General features: G+C 50.1%; 1 protein-coding gene across 2 annotated transcripts in view; it reads right to left on the reverse strand.

The window, feature by feature from the left end:
- Window positions 1-5793: 5793 nt before the first annotated feature.
- The window catches only part of LOC101944093 (uncharacterized), a 68668-nt gene continuing 53879 nt past the window's right edge, over window positions 5794-20582 (reverse strand). The window contains exon 5 of one of the 2 annotated variants that reach the window (XM_005289512.5): window positions 5794-8212. In XM_005289512.5, coding sequence (XP_005289569.2) covers window positions 8084-8212 — 129 coding nt within the window. In that variant the 3' untranslated portion in view covers window positions 5794-8083. The remainder of the gene's footprint in view (window positions 8213-20582) is intronic. The other variant, XM_042848521.2, reaches the window with a different exon arrangement.

Raw genomic sequence — 20582 nt, forward strand, 5'->3', positions numbered from 1 at the left:
TGGGGTTTTTTGTTAAATGTTTTATAATGATATAGTTCATGCAGTATTTATCATCATAGACAGCAGCATGTGGCACCACCATGGGTTTTATGTTTATGGGCCTTATGCAAAGCCCTCTGAAATCAGTGTTTATTTTTCCATTTACTGAAATGGGCTTTGGAGAAGGCCCTGAGCCCTCAATTCTGCCCTTGGAGACTTTCAGAGTTATCCCCATCCAACTGAGGGTTCAGTAGGGTTAGGCCCAAATGCTGGATCCAGTGCATAGCAGAGTACCCAAACACCCTGGTAGTTTACAAACTTCCTGCCAAGCCATGGAGTGGTAGGGGAGCTAATCCATGGCCACTTCTACTATCTCAAGGATGCAATAGCCCCTGATGCTACTGTGAAAACTCTCCTCCTCTTGAGGGGGAGGAGTGGGTGGTGGATCCATGTAGTCAAGCCAGATTGACTCATTTAGTCTGACTGTCATAATCACGTGTGGTTGAGCTCACTCATGAAGAAAGGGACTCAGCAGTTCTGGGTTCTAGTCCTGTCTCTGCCACATATTTCCTATATGATCCGGGAGCAATCTTTAACCTCTCTGTGCCTCTGTGATCCCATCAGTAAAATGGGAATAACATTGCCTTGCCTTCCAAGATGCTGTAAGTCTCAGTTCATTAAGATTTTCCTTCACTGTTCTTGGCTAGCAGGTGCTACATGGAAGTTCCAGGTATTATTAATACTGGAGCAATAAGCCAAAACTGGGTTTCTGACCTGGTTGGTTACAACTTGCCTCAAGCAAGTATCAGACCCAAAGACTGAGGGCCTTTAACAACTCTCCAAGTGCAAGAACCCTGTACAGCCTGAGTATAGCTGTTCTGACATGCCATTGCCAAACAAAGTTAACAGGACTGGATATCTTGGGGGCTTATTCATCGGAATAGAGAGCTTTTCACCTGTATATCACTGGGGCCAAACCAGGTGTAGGTCAGGAGAGACTTAAAGTTATCACTGTCCATTGTCCAACAGTCTGTTTGGTGACTGATGTTGAAATGACTTGGTGGTTCCTCGAAGCTGAACAGCACCAGCACTTGACACCCTCATCGGCAGGCGCAACCTCACAAAGCCAACAAGAAACAGGCCTGCTGTGTTCACCGTTACCATTCCTGGGTGCTGCATGGAGGAGCAGCACCCTTTGCAGTCAGTGCACCAAGGACCATTTCATAACTGAGGTAAAGTTGTCTCTGCTTTCTTTCCTGCCACAAGGACACTGCTCCTGCTCTGTATGCCCGGTGGAGGTAGGGAGAGAACCATAATATAGCAGACAGATGGCCACACAGCCAGCTCAGTTATTACCTAAGTAAATTAGGTAAATCACAGGCTTAACAGGCACTCTCCCTGAGGTAGGAGTGGAGCTGAGGCCATGATTGAAAATTAACAGCCTCTCAGAGGAGGCAGAGGCGAACGCGGCTGGGAAGCTTGCAGTGCTGGGGAGTTACACTGGAAAGGGTGTTGCACGTAGACTGTGTTATTATTGCACTTTAAAGCATGAGAACAAAATGTTTGGGACATGCTAATGACACCAGGAGAACCAGCCACACTTTGATTAGGTAGTAATTGTTCTGATTATTTTCCACCAGAGCTGACATGAATATAACATAATTGGCCTGATTATTTGTCAGCACTGAACACAAGGAAGAAAACAATGTCTGTAAATAGTGGTGGATTTATTTTTGGGATTAGTTTAAAGCTAGAAAAGGGCAAAGCATTTCTTCAGGAGAGGGACCAATAACCCACTCGCAGGCTGGAGAATTTACAAAGGCACTTTGGATTCAAAGAGGATTTATACACTCAGGGCTCTGTTCTATTATAGGTGGATTGGTAGCACTGCCTAGAGCTAGGGTTGCCCAACACTTCTCATCATAAGAACCTGTTTTCATTTGCCAGACTTTAACCATTCACATTCAGGCTGAAATATTCCATGCCACGTGCCTGCCTGAGGTTGACTTATTTTTGGAAAGTTTTAGCAAAATTGGCTCAGCCATTTCTAAGAATGGGGTTAAGGAAAACGACATTGTTTTGCCCATGTCAAAACTTTCTTACGGCTGAGACTGGGACAAGTGCCCAGGGAGGGAGACTGGAGTGAGAGTGTGTTGGAGAGACACTAAGATCAGATGAGGTGCTCTGTGTGGGAGACTGGGACTGGCTAGGCAAAGAGCCTGGGGAGGGAGACTGGGACTAGGACGAGGAGGTCTGAGGAGGGACACTGGGACTGCCTGCGCAAGGAGACTGGGATAAGGAGCCAGGGGTGGGGGAAGACTGGAGCGAGGGGTAGAAGATATAGGGCTGCGACAGGTTGGAGGGCACAGAGCAGAAGAGGTTAATCTGTGGGGAAGAGGGACAGAAGGATGTATGACCATTAGAGAACATGCCCCCTCAGAGCCTGAAATGAAACCCAATATTCCTGAGTCTCACTATTCCTCTGCTGTTAGTAAATTCTCTGAAATCCATTGGCAAAGTGTGTCCCATCCCCACATAGAGCACATAGGCGCAGGAACTAGAGGTGCGGGGGGTGCTGCAGCACCCCCAGGTTTTGCACATGGTCTCGGCCGCCAGCCCCACACCCGGGTGCTCCGCTGCCGGCCCCAGCCCGGGGCTCCACATCTGCCCCCAGCCATGGCTCCAGCCTCAGCCGCCTTACCCCGTGCACGTCCCCCCCTCCCAGAGTCATGGCCCTGCTCTCAGCCCCAGCTCAGCGGTGAAGGGTGCGGACAGGGGCAAGGAGTGGCACAGCTCAGCACCCCCCCTCTGAAAACTGGTCCAGCACCACTGATAGAGGATGACAACGTAGTACTGCCATCAGTTACTCTGTTAGTTCAAGGTGGCTGTGGCGTGTAGCATAGTGATTACACTGAAATTCCCAGAGGGCCACTCTGTGGAAAGCAAATTTCCTTCTATTGAAGATGACGAATGTTTTGCCAGTAGAAGCGGTTACTCTTTGCATTTGACATAAGATGCTTTTTAAACACATCCCTCTATGCGTTTCTCGGCTCAGCACTCCGCCCCCACAGCAGTTTCAGTTCTTGCACTCATTTGACCTCGGAGCTAGTAGGTTGTGAACATGTCGCATTGGGACAGGCAATCGATACCAAGCTGGCCAACCCGCTAACAGACAGAGCTATTATTATAGTGGGCCGTGATGTGCTGCAGCCACAAAAAGGAAAACAGATTGTTGGGCTCCTTGTATGTCCGGAGATATCTGCATATCCTGTCCCGGGCTAACTGAAAACATGTGGTCAAGCACTGTCAGCCTGGCTTACAGCTACACCAGTTGCCAGCTCCTGAAAGCTCAACGTCTTTTCTTTCCTGACCTCATTGCTTGTCCCTTGAATAAGTCAATTCAAATCTATTTGCCAAGATGCCTGTTGTTTAAATGCATTTGTTCTCTTCACAAATACTGACTCATTTTCCTTTTGAGGATGCCATTGGCCTTTGAAGATTTCCTCTCTCCCTCAGTGAGTCCACTTGCCCATTGCATTATGGGGCAGTGAGTTATCGAGGGAAGCCTGCCCTTGCTTGTCCCAAATCCCAGACAATAGATCCTTGCTCACCTCCACTATGCCCATGTGGAATTCATACATAAAGCACGGTGGCTTCTTGCCATTTCTCAGCAAAGATTCAAAGGCAGAGTCAGTAGTGAGGTCTTGCTTTGCTAAGCCTTTTACAAAATAGAGGCCTGACTCTGCACCCATTTAAGTGAGCGGGAATTTGGCCCCTGGCATCAAGGAAAGTAGAATCAGAACATTTGGTAGCAGACTGTGACTTCTTATGAAACAGAATTAAAACTACTTTTGTCCAATGACGAAGTGCAGTTTGCAATGGAGCATCTTTGTTTTTAATTACAGTTGTCCAGTTAAGGCCCAGATCATGTGTCTGTTAATGTAAACAGCAAAAATACCCACTGACTTCAAAGGTGCAGAATGAGGCTCTCAAAATTCTTGACTTTTCAGTCAATACAATTTGAGGACACTTTATCGGCATGACAAGCTGTGCAAGGGGTGCCAAAAAGTCTGCCAGGTCATAGTGCAAATTACTGAAATTCTGCAGGATCCCATTCCAGGAATGTTGCTGTCTCCCCTGCTCCTACAAACGGACCCAATACATGTACACATATCCTACCTGCATACACTTCCACCTACAACCCCCCCCCCCGCCAAACACACATGTCCTGCCCACCCCCCACACACATACCCCCCTGCACCTACAAACATACGGTGATGGAGCTGCAAAGCAGGGGAACCTCAAGGCCCATCAGCCCCCTCCACACTGTATATCCCCTTAGTCCTGGCTAAGAAGGGATTATGATGGTGTGTTTGCTTTTCAATTAGTTATCTTGGGCCTGATTATGATTTCACTGACCCAGGTTCCACCCTGGAGTAAGTCCCCTTGCTTCAGTGGCATTACTTCTGTTTTACCCTCAAATTTGCCTAATGTTGGGTTATTAGCGAGAGCAATGTGCTGGAACACCAGCTAGCGTTTGGAGCAGGTTTTTAAATGCCTTACGTTTCCTAGTGTGTGGCTGATGAAAAAGACATGCCTACTGCAGGTGTGACTCAACCCAGTGCATAGGATGGTCTGGGGACATGGCTCAGTGTATTTAGGGGGGACTTTGGATGATCAAGTGGATAGTAAGTAGCTTTCTATAGGGATGGATGAAACTCAAAAGAATTGGCAAGTTGGATAAGCAGCCAAAAGGTCAGATCTCATCTCAAGCTCTTTGCCCTGGAAATGGGGCCAGTTAAAGTTAATAGGCTTTCTGGTCATGTGATGCATACAGCAGCCCAGTTAGTAATGCCCTGGGCCTCATTCTCCTCTCATGTCACTGCAATTCATGAGGAACGCCACCAAGATTGATGGAGAATCCGGCTCCCCTCTCCCCAGCCGCCTCCCCAGGGATGGTGAAGACAGCAGAATGGGAGCTTCTGGGCCACACCGAGGCACAACAACGTTGCTTCCCATACAGAGCCCAACAGCCTGTTTTCTGCTCTGAGGGGAAACACCTGCACGTCTCCAGCTAGAGACACTAGTAGCAGGGGTGAGGGCTGGGAAAAGAAGTTACAGGCGCTGCCCTGCTACTCAACCACAAGCAACCTCCCCCTTCCCCCGAGCTGTGTGCAATAGGGGAAGGGCTCACGCTGAAGCTGTGAGATCCCAGGAATCAGGAGGAGCCAAAAAGAAGCTATGCTGAGCTAGAACGTGCTTTGTTCACACATCAACCCCCATTTCTATAGTAGGTGACATGACCCCTGGGTATAGTTTGCACAAGGTACTTGGGAATCCACAGGGCTGAAAGGAGCTGTACACATGCAAGCTATTTATTCAATTACGATTATTGTAGGAGATTGAGAAATTCCCTTTTGCCAGCTCTTGTGACCTTAGCGCAAGAATTGTGATATTTGACGTTTAACTTAAAGCCCCAGCTCCTAGAGCCAAACGATTAGGGGAGACTCTCAGCATCCATTTTTTTTAAAGTAACCTTGCAGCCCTCATGGCTGTGAGAAAAACTTGAAAACATGACCCAAATGCACCCTTAAGGCTCAGAAACCAAAAAGCAAATACCCCCCCTCCCCGACATATTTATTCAGGGTTTTTAAGCCAATAAACTCCTGATTTGGGGGGGCGGGGGCGTGACTCATGATTTTTGAAGATTTGGAGATGGCCGTACTGCCTCAGTGTTTGTCTCATTCTCCATTCCCTCTGTAGACACACCCAACCCTTAAAAGCCAAAGAGACGAGCTCAACAGCAGGCGTGAATATAGCAGCTGTTAACGTTTAACTTTATTTTTTTTTCTGATTGAAAAAGAAAAGAGAGAGAAAAGTTACAAAAGTACTAAAGAAAGGCAACGATATTGACAGGAACTCTCTGTTCTCCAGTTCCACCTCGTGGAATATCGTAAGAGATGGCAGCACACGGCAGCTCCTCGGGCCAATAAAAACACCTCACCTTGCTGGGCGATCAGGGTCTGATTCCAGCAGCACCGACTGAAGCCTTAGAGTTTGGGGCACCCAAACCTTGCCCAACTGAGGGCCACACTTGCAGTTTGAGGCCCATACCTAATATGCAGAAAAGGGAGCCAGGATATGGCTGCCCTCGTCTTTAATATGGAGGGGTGCGGCCTCAGGAGATGACAGCTCTCACCATGCAATGCTCCAGCTTGATCCGGCAGCAGTTAAAGATCATGTGCATCATCAAAAGAGGGTATAAACAGAAACCCCTCCTCCCCCTGCAGGGAGGAAGATCAACTAGGAGTGACATCTGTTTTGAAATGAGCACGCCCTGCCGGTAGCCACTAAAGCTTTCATTCCCAACAGACGCACCCAGAAAATAAATCAAGCCAATGCCCTTTATTTAATGCTGGTGAAAGGGGCTTTATCTGCAGTCCTGAAATCCTCTAGTCACAGCAAGGGCAGCATCAGGACACGAATACCACCACCCCACCTCTCCTGCCAATGTGCCCCAACTCGGACCTGCAAGGAAGGAAGGGGAGTTCAGTCTCCGTGGTCCAGCTGGCCTCTCTGCTGAGATTTCCAGCAGAGGCCCGTTAGTACTGGTTTGCCATGTGAGCTGTCCACGGAGAGTGGGACTGGGAGCCCACCAGCTCATTTTATATGGGGCACCAAAGAGCGCTCTACACAAGAGCGCGTGGAAATTTTTCAGAAACTCACAATTCCTCCACTGAGCTCCTCGTGCTCCAGTTAAGGAGAGGAAGTTCCTGCAGCCCTGCAAAGGATGCAGAATAGGCTCCCTTGCACCTGCCCAAGGCTCAGAATGCTTGCTCAGAGCGGGGGAGCATCCAGGGAACAGGAGCTTCTGCACCAGACAGGGACATAGGATCTGAGTGCACCGAATACGGAGCCTCCCCAGCTCAGCCAAGTGAAACAAGGGCAGCCCAACGTTAACTGCATCTTTCATGGCACAAACCACCCGGCTGTCCAGCGAGATCTCAAAACTGGTTCAAGTCTCACTAGTGACAAGGCCTTGTGAGATGCCTGTGACATGCCTACCCTCTGGAAATTGCTGTGGTTTGACCACGAGAGCTCCCACCTGCCATACCTGTGTCAAAATTTACTCTGCTGGTGTGACCAGACTCAGCATCCACCACAGCACAGTTTACAAGGCACTGGCGGAATGAGGACTCAGCAGGCTTCCCAGAGAGCATGTTGGACTTTGCTGAACGTGGTGTGGTGTCCCCAGTCACAGGGAGATACCCGATGCCAAACCCCACAACACCTCTAGGTGCACACAGCCCCAGTGGAAAGGGGCCCCAAGGATGCCCCACCCCACTCGGTTTGTCACTCGAGCCCTGTAGCATGAGGACTGAAAGTGGAGGTCTGACTGTATCCATGGTCAGCTGAGTACAGACCTTCGATTTCCCACTGCAAAGCCCAGCAGAGGACACGGGCATTCCCTTAACGCCGGTGCTATCTGCCTGCCCATTTTAACCATCTTTAGATTGGATCAATGCCCCAACAGCACAATAATCAGGGTAGGCACCTGCAGGCTCTACATTCACACTCCCCACCCCCCAATTCCCAGAGTCCCTCAACTGTAGCAGGGCTTCAAATGAGCATCATTTCAACAACCTTGCAGAAGGGCCCCATTCTCTTTGTAGGGCGCCCTAGGCAACCTCTGTCTCCAGCCTTGAGAACTCTTCAGTTTGGGGGAAGCGGCTGGCCCTCCAGCAAAGCATCTGGGGAGAAATCTACTCAGTTCTGGTGGGCATGCGGTAGCAACCTGCCCGGTCTCCACCGCTGCCCTCTACGCAGTGACTGCCTGCTAGCCCTGGAGGGCTAAATACACCTGGCATGTCCGTGTGGCTGAAACCATCTTCATGGCTCCACAGTAGCTTATGAAGCAGACTTGCTCATTTCACTCCCAATGATGTGAAACTGGGCACTGGTGCAAATCCACCTGTTTCTCCACTGCCACGGAGATTGCTATTGCAAAGATGTCCCTGTCCCCCCTGTCCCCCATCCCATCCCATCCCATCCCTGCCAGGGGGATGGGTGGTACGACAATTCCTGAGGTTTCGGAGAAACTCCTTCAGTAGGCACATGACGGTTCTTCAACTGGAGCTATTGGGCTCAGGGGCTTCAAGGTGCTGAGGGAACGGAAGGCAAAGGTGGATGGGTCGTACACCAAGTGGGATGGTGGGCGGCTCCCGTTCACACTCTGTATGGAAAAAAGAAAAGGTAAAAGGAATTTGTCAGTGCTCATGCACGCTGCAAGCAGCGAACTGGTTAGTAGATACGTACACGACTGCCCTCTCCTGGATGCAATCGTATCTGCCCCAATGTGTGTCACAGGCCCTGCACCAACAGCTAATAGCAACAGCACAAATGGTAAAGTTATTTCCTCTTTTTTTTCTTCCCCAAACCATGTCACTAGACTGGAGGCACCTGGGTACCTGTGTGATTAATGGCCATGGCCATTAGGACCCATAGCCTCCGCCAGTAGTTCCGTGATGCAGCAGTGAGAAATAGGGGAAAGGATGTACAGGGTGCAACCAGAGTCAGGGGGGCCAGAACAGGTCAAGCAATCACAAAGCATCCCAGTTAGGGCTAAGTGAACTTGAATTTAGCTCAAGTGGGTGCTGGGTTAGGATGTGAACTTAAGAATCACTGCTCCCAGGCCTGTAAATTCCAAGCCACTCACGACACGCCAGATTATTATCACAAAATAAGCAGCTTCTGGTATTTCAGTCAATATCTGTTAGAGATGGCCCAGACCCAAAACCCTGGGCTCATATACCCTGAAACGCTGGGAATCTGGATCCAGGCTCTGCACCCTGGGCCCATCTCTATCATCTTCCTCTCAAGTCTGCCATCTCATCTTTCTCTATTCTGGCTTTAGCTTCTCTCTAGTACATCTCCTCTCTCTCTAATCTGTTTGATCTCTCTAATCTCTTCCTATTCTACCCCATTGATCTCCAATGTGTCTCTAAACTTTCCCTTCTCTAATCCACCCCACCTCTTGCTTTCTGTTGTCTGTCTCTCCAATCTATCCCATCACTTATCAAATCCATCTCTCACTCTCACTCTCTCTCTCACACACACACGTTGCTTCTTACCTAGAACCACATCACCCTTTCTCTGGGGAGATTTGACTCTAACCGGGATTACAGTTTGCCTGTGAACCTCTTGGATTTACAGTCTCCCTCCCTCACGAAGGAGTTACCCTATCTCAGTTCACTATAGGCAGGTTCCTCTGTATGCGTCTGATTTTCAAAAGCTCTGAGCATCAGCAGCTCCCAAGGAAAATCGGCTGGAGCAGCGTGTGCTCAGCATGTCTAAAAGTCATGCCTTCTCTGGATTTTACACCTGGCATGGAGATATCCAGCCTGTCATCCCTTCTGGGCCTAGGGTGACCAGAGAGCAAGTGTAAAAAATCAGGACAGGGGGTGGGGGGTAATAGGTGCCTATATAAGAAAAAGCCCCCAAAATCAGGACAGTCCCTATAAAATCAGGACATCTCGTCACCCTATCTGGGCCAAACTGAGCCCCCTGCCTCAGACCAGCATCACTGTCCAGGCTTCCTCCGAGGGAACAATTCCACATGGATGAACCAGGTTTAATAAACAGGAAATAAAATAACAACCCACAAGGTTGAAAGACAGCCCAGGGTGGAAAGCGGGTGGGTGGTGACCAATGGAGCTGATCTTATCTGCAGAGCTAGGAGAGAGAGCCCGTTCCATGCAGTAGACAATGCAGTCCCAAAATAAACCACACTGCCTTCAAAGAATGTCTAGGAGTTGGCTGGAGCTCACTCAGGGCCCTATAGATCACAGTCAGGGCCTCACAGCCTGGTTTGTGCCATGGCCCCCACAGACTCCTCCCACAACCCCCAGCATGGCAAGCACAGGCACAAAGTAAAGGCCCTGCAGTGATGCTGTATTGCACCACAGGATGAAAACATTGCTCCCTGGGAGTCTCTTTGGAATGCAGGGCTGGGACCTGTGAATCAACCAGCTCCACCGCTGGCCAGGGGTGGGACAAGGGATAGAGGCAGAGATTCACCCCCCTTTGGGAGGCACAATCTCACTGTTGTTTTCTATTGGAGCGACATAAGCTATCCAGAAAGACCACGGATGCCACCCAACTCTGCTCCCTGTTCCACACTCCCACAGCTCCACTCCCACTTCCACACAGCTCCGGCTCTGCCCCCCCAACTCCCAGCTACACTCCCCAGCTCTGCTCTCCACTTCCACGCCTTCTTCAGCCTTCAACCGTCCCTCTGCCGCACTGCTCTCTGCACTGCCCTCCACACTCCTCCTTCCTCCACTCTCCCAGCTAGCTAATCTGGCTGCCCCCTCCACTCTTATAGAGCGCCCGGTACCGAATGTCCCATTCTCACTGCCCCACTCCCCTTTCAGCCAAGCATCTTCTGCAGTAATAAAAATGCCTAGAAATCCTGCCCTCACACTGCAGGCCCGCAAGTCACCCCCACCCCCAGAGGCACACCCACTGAGGACACTTTAATCCCCTCGAACCCAGGCTACAGCACAGCACAGAGTGGTTTGCAAACCAGCCTTGCCTGTCTCCAGCCTATCTGGCATTCAGCCCTGTCCTTGCAAAGCGCAAAGGTCTTCTGCCCCTGAGGAGGTAATGACAAATCTACCCCTAGAGCATGACACCATCTCCCCTTGGCCAGGACTGGATATCCATTAGCACCACCAGGGGGCAGCAGAGCATTCAGATGGAAATCCTGTGTTGCCCCACAGAGAGTTTATGTACTGGAATTGGGATACTGTCAACTTATGGTTAGCATTCCCTGGTCCTCTCCCTTCAGTCCCATCCTGCTTCCACTGAAGTCATTGGGAGTTTGGCTATGGCATCATTGAGAGCAGTGTTTGGCTGGGAGAGAGGGCAGCTGTGGGCTACACCTTAAGCCACCATGGGCTACATTTGTCCCTAAGACTGCCAGTTGGATGCACCAAGCTCCAGCCTCCCCGCAGTCTCTCCTCTGCATCCCCTAACAAGGACTCGCTATTTTCCTGAATGCTAGTGTTACTCACCCAGCCTGGGTGGACGTCCCTTTTGTCGAGGGAGCAGAGCTTTTAGAAACAATTAGCAGCTCTTTTGTCCCGTGGTACAGAGACATGACCTCTGACACCTCAAGGTCATGTCTAACATGTGGCTGTCACCAGACCCAGGGGCCTCAACCTTTGATCCCCTCTTCCCACTCCCTGATGGATTTTAATTTGTGATCAGCAGGGGGACACAGCCTGTCCCTGCAGGCTTTCCGGCCAACTGAGATAGTCAATAGGGTCGTTACACCTTAGAGATGGAAAAAAATCTGTTAGATCATCCAGCCCCTGCAGCATTTACTCCAGTCTAGCGATGAGAGCAGGGATTGCTGTGGGATGCAAGGGGTGCAGGGGGGAGTCAGTGTTTCTAGGTTCTAGTCCCAGCTTTGCCACTAATCCGCTGCGTCCCCAAGTGACGGTATTTATTTTAAAAGGAGACCCGCACAAAAGCATGTGTGCGCCCTGCCTTGCACTCACGGCTGCCCCTCATCCCCAAATCGAGGTGGTCCATCAGCATGGAAGATGCCAAGGTTGTGACTGGCATCAGCTCGGCCCAAAGCTCCAGCCAACAAATCGTGCCCTGCTACCTCCCCTGACACCTTGGCCGGCCCAACGAGAAACAAGAGAGGCATATTTAAGAGCCTCTACTCAATAGACACCTGCTTTGGGGTTATATATGGTGCGTGCTCTGGCAGGGCTTGGAGCTGGAGGGTAACGTAGCAACCCCTATTCAGAGCTAAGGGGGCAGAATAAATCAGCAGATTTGTCCCTCTCCTGAGCAAAGAAGCTGCCTGTCAATACTAAGAGGGGACGGGAACAAAGAGCTGGCAGTGTCCTCCATTTTGAAATGCCAGCTACAATGAGGGGAGGGGTCTGAATGAGAGGATTTCTGGAAGGTAGCAAAGACCCAGGCAGCAAGAGAAAGATCTGGGGAGAGAGGGACCCAGAGGACCTAAGAAAAGCCACCCACAAAACTCATCACGTCTTGGGCAGAAAGGAGCTCTTTCGTCCTCCGGAGTCCACATGTGGACGAAGTGGCCTTCACACTGCCCCCTGAGGAACCCAACATGAGGCGCACGGCACAGAACGAGAGCAGAGGTGGAGCAGAGAAAGCTGCAAAAGACATGGTGGGAAAGGAGGAGTTCCCAGGAGGCTGGTCTGCTCCGAGTGCTGCTTCTAACGGATCCATTGCTGCCCTGCCTTCAACTCAGCCTGTTTGCTGTATCCAGCTGCTGTTTCCCAGCCAACTCAGTTGTAAGGGATTTGGGGTGGGGACTGTCTGTTTACTATATCTATGTACAGCACCTTCTACAATGGGACCCCATCCCTGATTCTGGCTTCTTGGTCTGGGTCATAATGACATACTAAAAAAATAATAAATAATGTTACGTTTGTGTCACTCCTTTAAAACAAAGGCACTGTAGAGACTATACTGTAAGAATCACTGGAATGCAGCCACCTCTGAGGAGAAGTTGGTTCACAGTGCACAACAGCCCCACACAACAGCTGAGGACAGGAAGTTAATATTGTATCCAATTGAAACCACAGGGCTGACAGAATCATAGAATCGTAGGATTGGAAGGGACCTCGAGAAGTCATCTAGTCCAGTCTCCTGCACTCATAGCAGGACTAAGTATTATCTAGACCTAGGGTGACCAGATGAGGGGAAGAAAATATCGGGACACATGGTGTGGGGGGGTGCCCGCCGGCAGAGCAAAAAAAAAAACGAGTCCTGCAATATCGGGACAAAATGACCCAAAGATCAGTTGAGACATCTGGTCACCCTATCTAGACCATCTCTGACAGGTGTTTGTCTAACCTGCTCTTAAAAATCCTGAACGATGGAGATTCCAGAACCTCTCTAGGCAATTTATTCCAGTGCTTAAACACCCTGACAGGGAGTTTTTCCTAATGCCCAACCTAAACCACCCTTGCTGCAATTTAAGCCCATTGCTTCGTGTCCTTTCCTCAGAGGTTAAGGAGAATAATTTTTCTCTCTCCTCCTTTTATGTACTTGAAAACTGTTATGTTCCCTCTCAGTTTTCTCTTCTACAGATTAAACAAACCCAGTTTTTTCAATCTTCCCTCATAGGTCATGTCTTCTAGACCTTTAATCATTTTTGCTGCTGTTCTCTGGACTTTCTCCAGTTTGTCCAAATCTTTCCTGAAATGTGGCACCTAGAACTGGACACAATATTCCATCTGAGATCTAATCAGCATGGAGTAGAGCAGAAGAATTACTTCTCGTGTCTTGCTTACAGCACTCCTGCTAGTACATCCCAGAATGTTTGCTTTTTTGCAACAGTGTTACACCGTTCACTCATATTTAGCTTGTGATCCACTATGACCCCCAGATCCCTTTCTGCAGCACTCCTTCCTTCCTAGGCAATCAGTTCTCATTTTGTATGTATGGATTTACTCTAACTGAAACTTACTTAGGACACCTTTAGACTTGCAGAAACTGCCACTGGATCTTTTAAAATCTCAGGTGGTAAGGATCTGTTTGATGTCTGATCCAAAAGATGGCCTCTCCCGCAGGACAGCACCCCTGAGCACCATGGATTCAGTAGTGGTTCAGAGGGAAGAGCACCCTTGACTGAATTGCTATTACCACTTCCTGCAGAGCTGGCGTTTTCTTTGGAGTTCAGCCTCCCATCCTTCTACTGACCAGACCTGACCCTGTGAGACCATTTGGGGGAGCAGCGTGTGGTCATCTCGCTCTAATACTCAGGATGAGGAAGCCCTACTGATCTCCTCCCAGAAAGGAGGACTGCCAGGTGGGAGAATAGAGTCACCCTCTGGTTCTGCCTAGTGCCTTCACCTAGTCGGAGGAGCTTTCCTACCAGCCCTGTCCTTCCCTCCGGCTTCTAACTTTGCACTATGACGAAGGTGAGGTGAGAGGACTCTTGCCGATAAAGGAGATCCAAGTCACTCCCATGTTGGCAGGTCTTTGCAGAGCTTGCCATAAACCTGCTTGGCAGGTGCTAAGGTGCAGCCACAGCCCGATTCTTGGGGCGGTTCCTTGGAAGGCAGCCCTTCGGTGTTCAATGCTCCAAGGCAATGCCTCCACTCTAATGGCATTCTGGGCAGCTGGGAGACTCATACAGGCCGCAGTCTAATGTGGCTGCACGTTCGCTGCAATCATTAACCGGGGGCCTTAATGGATTAAGCAATTTATTTACACAGCTGGAGAGCAGGCTGACATGCAGCAACTCGGCTGCTGATAGAAGGGCACGCATTTGTTTGGACCCACACCTGTTCAAAACACACACATCCGTTTGCACCCATGCAAACAGATAGGCACACTTGCCTACGTAGGCTCACTTGCACACTCACTTGCACTCTCATTCCCACATTCACGAGTACACATACACACACACACACAGACACGTACTGATCGCTCACCCTGCCCCCCCCCCCCACACTGTGACACGCATGCACTCACAGGGCTGGTCTTCCCTGCAGTGTGGCCCTAACGTGAGTCCCAGCCACACACAAAAGCCTTCACGCGAGTGGGGTGGGGCTTTTAACTCAAGCTGCCTGGCCTGGCAGGGGGTATCGGCTACCGCTTGCGCGATCGCCAGCTGCTGACCCGATTGCCCCGTGCAGCAATCCAGTCACCCTGTGCAGCTGGAGTGCTACTTCACCGCACAGCTAGGCGAACTCGAGTGTAGAGAACTCAGGTGATCGCTGCAGTTAAGACATATGGTACGTTTACACAGCAGCTGCAGCCTGGACTTCAGCGTGGGCGGTGCAAATGCATAGGTGACCGGGGGGATCAGGCGGGCTTATGCAGCTGGTACTGAAGCCCCTGCTGTGGCTGCATCGCAGCTGTTTTTAGCGAGCTAGTTAGAGTCCAACTAGCAGGAGCTGCCACTCATACCCCCATCTACAACATAGATGTACCCTGAGCCTAAATCACATACACTCCCTAATGCCAGGGTTCTCAACCTTTTTCTTTCTGAGGCTCCCCCCCAACATGCTATAAAACCTCCATGGCCCACCTGTGCCACAATAACTGGCTTTCTGCATATAAAAGTCAGGGCTGGCATTAGGGGATAGCAAGCCGGACAATTGCCTGAGGTCCCACGCCACAGGGGCTCCTTTGGGCTTCGGCTTCAGCTCCGAGTGGCAGGGCTCAGGGTCCTGGGCTTCAGCCCCAGGCAGTGGATCTTCTGTTTTCTGCCCTGGGCCCCAGTGAGTCTAATGCTGGCCCTGCTTGGAGGCCCCCCTGAAACCTGCTCACAGCCCCCCCAGGGAGCCCCTGGTTGAGAGCCATTGCCCTAATGCGCACACACACAAACTCACACACTTGCCTTGTTTGTATATACTCACTCGACACACTCGATCACGCGGACGTCCGTTCTCCCACATGCACGCTCTTGCAAATCTCTACCATAACAGACTGTTACCAGCATTGTATAAATGCAATAAATAAGAAACCCATCTTGAAACACATTAACTAAAGAGCTAGAGAAAGTCTGGATGATGACTGGACCCAGGGGCCCCAAAGGCAGGCAGGGACACCACGCTGATTGAAGATGACAGAAGAAATCCAGAATTCCAGAGCCCATCAGATTAGCTGCTCTGTGAAAGCAGAGGAGTTTGCAGCTGCTCCACAAATTGGCTTCCTGGCTGACCTATACCTTAGGCATGAATAAAGAACCATGGAAAAAGCTAAATGGGGAAGAGATGGTGTTCAGGGCTGCAGAGCGTAGCCCCGTAGAGAGAGAAAATCTAAAGCTACCCAGGAAAACCCAAGGACAGAAAAGGATGAAGCCAGTGCTGAACGAACACTGTAGCACACTACTGTAGGGTACTGTGCTGGAGATGCCATCTTTTGGAGCTGATAGAAAACCAGGGTCCTGACAGCCTAACAAACTCCTGGTCCTTGTCATAAGACAGAGGGACTTAGCCCTGGTTTCCTGGCCAAATTCAAACTCAGGTTAATTCACACACTCTGCCAGCCTAAATTCCCTTTGCAGTTTCAACTGGACACAGGAGTCTTCTTTTCTCCTTGATCAACATGGTTGCGAAGTGCTGCTGTGCTCTATTAAATAGCTGCTGCATTGCATACCAGAGGTGGCTGCCTCTTGGTGGTGGGTGAAATTTGTAGGTCAATTTGTAAAGTCCTTTGAGATGAAAGGCACCGTGTAAAGGCTCATACGATCCCTCCCTCCATGTATGGAAAGTAAAGTCCACAGTGGGGCCCTGCAAAGGACTGTCTGTGGTGCTCTGCCTTCGTAACAGGGCAGGACCAGAGGTGTGCAGGAGGATGTTTCCCAGCCACCGCTTGCAGGGGAGCCTGCAGGTAAGTCGGGGAGAGTTAATGCTGGCTGAGTCCACGTGGCAACATTGGCGGGCACAATGTTTTTAATGCCAGTTCCTTCTCTCCTCCCTGTCACCTCTGCAACATTGTCACAAAACACCAGAGACCTTTCAACTTCGATGTGTAAACTCAAACTGTGGGTGAGGAATCAGGGATCTAGTCCCAGCCCTGTCGTGGACTTGGTGTATGGCACTGAGCAAGTCACATCACCTCTCCTGTGCCTCAGTTTCCCATCTGTACAATAGGGGGATAAGCCCCACTCCACAGGTGTGTGCTGAGGATTAATCAAGTGATCTATGGGCTGAGATCCACAGAAAGGCAGTTTCCTATCATTTACTCTCTTGCTTCAGGCTCTTTGCAAAATATAGATCCTTAGTCAGGGTTAACTGCTGTAGCTCCATTAACTTCAATGGGGGTCCAATGGTTTGCACCAGCTGAGGATTTGGAGCGGATCAAAGAATATTCCTCTTTACAAACACAAAAGCCCATCCTCCAACGTCTTTCCCCCAGACACGTTTAGCCTAGTCTGGGATAATATCCAAAATAAGTCTCCTGAAAGAACTTAACTTTGGGACCAGGGTTATACGTAAACACAGTTCCCTCCATTGGAGTTAGGAATGAAATCCCAGATCCAAACACTCCCTCGCTCGAGGGAGTTCAGATCCATAGCCGAAGTCTGCAGCTGTGGCCTGTCCCTAATGTTTACAGACATCTTGCTGACTTTTCCCTCTCCCCACACCCTTCTGTACAATCCTGGAACTCTCCAGGTCTTTTCTTCCATGAGCAAAGAGCTGCCCAGCACCCACTTCACGCTGCACAGCAATGTTGCTAGGGCCAGTCCGGCTTGTGAAGGTCACATAAACACACCAGTGTCCTCGTAGAAGGGAGGGGGGAAAACAAAACTGCCAAGTGTTTGCAAATGTGTTTGCAGAGTTGTCAGGTGGCAACTGGCAGTGCTACAAAGGTGCAACCAGACAATAATATGTGAACTTCTTTGGAAAGACCTTCAAAGAAGCCTAACAGATGCTTTATGGTCAGTTATCCATAACCCAGGAGAGCAGCAAATGTGCCAGATCTGGGTTCTTGCTGACGCCATCCTACAAGACAAGCCTTTTCCTCCCCTCTTTCTGGCACGGTACTGTGCCTTTGAGAAAGCTGATCACAGGCCCTGCTTTAGCCTGCCTAATAAGCTGAGACCTAGAGGGCATGTGATGAAATGAAAACGGCAATACATTTAGCAAGGCAGGCTTCTGAATGCAATATGGCTAAAGCCACGTGGCTCACTTGCCACGGAGACTAAATGAAGACCTGCATTCTGGACACTGTTCTCGCAATGCTCCCATGCGCCAGCCAGTGCGGAGCATGGCAGGGTCACAGCTCATCTGCTTTGTCCCTCTCTGCTTTGGAATAGCTAGTGCCCCAGGGGTACTAACGAATAAGCTGCAGCCTGTATAGTGCAGAGACTGCAACTATGCCTGGCCCCTGTGAAGAGGGCACAAGGCGGGATCTCCTAGCACACCCAGGTATGGACAAGAAACAACCTGGTCCTTATTCTCTCAATTACAACTCCACCCAGTCTTCCCTGATCACTTGTCTGTACTCTGCTGAAGTTACAGTGCCCCCCTGTCCTCTTCCTATGACAAGGAGATCCACCCCCTCTACAAGGCAACATGGCCTGGGTCTGACACTTACGCTCACTTTTAGTTCCATTCAGAAGCTGGATCTGGAAGTTGCAGAGCAATGAGACCAATTGTTTTGCACATGTTGCGTACTTATATGTGACCTCCATCCTCCATTCTGTGTTAGCCCAGGGCAGTGCAATTCCACGGAACTAGGTAGTTTGGCACGGAGGAGATTATCCTTTCAATTTAGAAAGAATCAAAACTAACAGTGCAAAGTGAGTATTAATCATCCTGGCATAACTAGGCCGCTGGCACAGTGCACTTGCCTCTGGACAAACAGCCTCGGTCATGGAAGCCAAGTACAGTAACTGGGCGTAGGATGACACGAGGTGCAGACGGAAAGAGGATTACTCTGCTGTGGATTGTGTGAGCATGAATGGGAGCCAGGTTCTCACAAGCTTCGCAAACAAAGGGGAGCCTGGAAACAACTGCAGCAGCACTAGATGCAGTGAACAAGGAAAGTGCCCCACCACCTCTGATTTTACTTCCTGATGGCAAACAGAAGACTTCTGATGGAGCACCACTGGCCACGGTGCAACCCTCATCTCCTCCCCCCCTCCCCGCCCCAAACATTCGTGCTGTGCCACCTCATGGGCCACGCATTCCCAGAATCCACCAGGTGACCTCACAGGCCCTAGTCCTAGTTGTGTGACCCCATAGCTCCTTCTCAATTCCTCTGTGAAACCCTATAGGTCTCTCCCACCACCTCACTTGTGATCCCACAGGCCCGTTTCATTCCCCCCCACAACTGTCACAGGCCTGGGCTTTTTACTTCTTTGCTGCAGCTCTCCATGTGGACGGCACTTTCCAACTCATCTTCTTCGCAAGTTCCTCCCATAGCAGCACAGCAGCAAACATCAAGGATGGCGCCTCCGTTGGTGCTGGGCCAGCCTCAGAAAGGGCAGGGCCTCAGTTTGGAGGAGCAGCCGAATATCTGTATACTTCTCTGGATTCAGATTCAACAATGTACTGAAAATCTCAAGGAGAGTTTGGGAAACCTTAATATCCACTTCCCACTCCTTTCTCCATGAGCCACTGGAGCTCCTTACAGTACACGATAGCGCTGTCAGACCCGAGCTCCCCAGAAGGGGGTCACACTATACGGTAGGGGAAATCCCCGATCCAAACACCTTGGGAGGTAGATCAGTATCACTGTCTCAATCTCTCAGAGGGGGAAACTGAGGCATGGAGAGGTGAAGTGATCGCAGGCCCCTGTACAAAGTGGGTCACACTATACGGTAGGGGATGAACAATGATGCTTCCTCACTAGAGCCATTCCTCCCACATCCACGTGATTAGGACGGAGGGTCTTGAGACTAAAGCACAGGATTGAGTTCACCTCATTAAAGACTTCTGGGTTCTCTTCCTGTCTCGCCCAACGTCACCCAGCGAGGCTTTGGCAAAGTCACTTCGCCTGTCTGGGCCTCAGTTTGCCTCTCTGTGAAATGAAGATCATGACATTTACAGATCTGTGAGGCTAAATTCATTAACGCTTGCAAAGCGCTCATAGATGTGCAAAATGCCATTGCCCTCTAGCTCCTTGGGAAGGCACATTCTTTGCGCCTCATTGCAGAGCGGAGATGTGCATCAGTGATGCTCTGCCACCTGGCATACTTCTCATTTGCAAACAGCGCAGGCCTTTGCCAAAGGAGCGAAGGCCGGCACATCTTCCTTTTGGCTCCAAGATGAAAGGTTCCCTTGTTTTAAGGGAAGAGAACATGGTGCGATTCTGCAGCAGCCATTTAGGATACAGATGCCAAAGATAAGAGGCGGGGAAGTCATTCCCGGGGCCTGGCCCCTGTCCAAGCAGGGCACATTCTCAGGCACTGATAAGACTGAGGGAAGAACACAAGCGAGTTTATGTTCTGATTTTTATTCCCTATTTTATTTTCACATTGCAGAAAACATCTCCCTGATCGGGCAGATTATCAGATTGGCCCAAAATCCACACTCCCTCTCTGCCTTCCCCTGCAAGAGCTCTTGAGACTCACCAGTTGTGTTCTCTACATGCCTGTTGCTGCTGAGATAAACACAACTCTGTCAGGCTCCCATTCAGGGCTCCTGCACACACAGTAAGCGAGTGAAGAACAAGGAAATAATGCAGGGTGATCCCCAAGAGGCAAGGGACAAAAGATTCTCCAATATTATCACGCAGCCACCTTCCTCAGCCAATTTGATGCCTCCTTTCACACACCCATACCCGATCCCACTCACATACGTTATACCCACAGACACACACACGCGATTCCATATGCGTACGTACACCGCACAAAAATGCACTACTCACATGCACTCACGCAAATCCCCAACACACGCATTACACACGCACATCCCCGCACTACACCACAGCTGCATAAAGACATTACAAACGTTGCACACAGAGAAACACAATGCGCACTTTACCACACCTTGTGCACATGCACTGCCATTACACATGAAGGTGTTGCCTGGACACATACTACACATATCCATCACGCACACATCAGTATTTCACACACAATTTGT

This window comes from Chrysemys picta, chromosome 3, assembly GCF_011386835.1.
Source record: "Chrysemys picta bellii isolate R12L10 chromosome 3, ASM1138683v2, whole genome shotgun sequence".
Lineage (NCBI taxonomy): Eukaryota > Metazoa > Chordata > Testudines > Emydidae > Chrysemys > Chrysemys picta.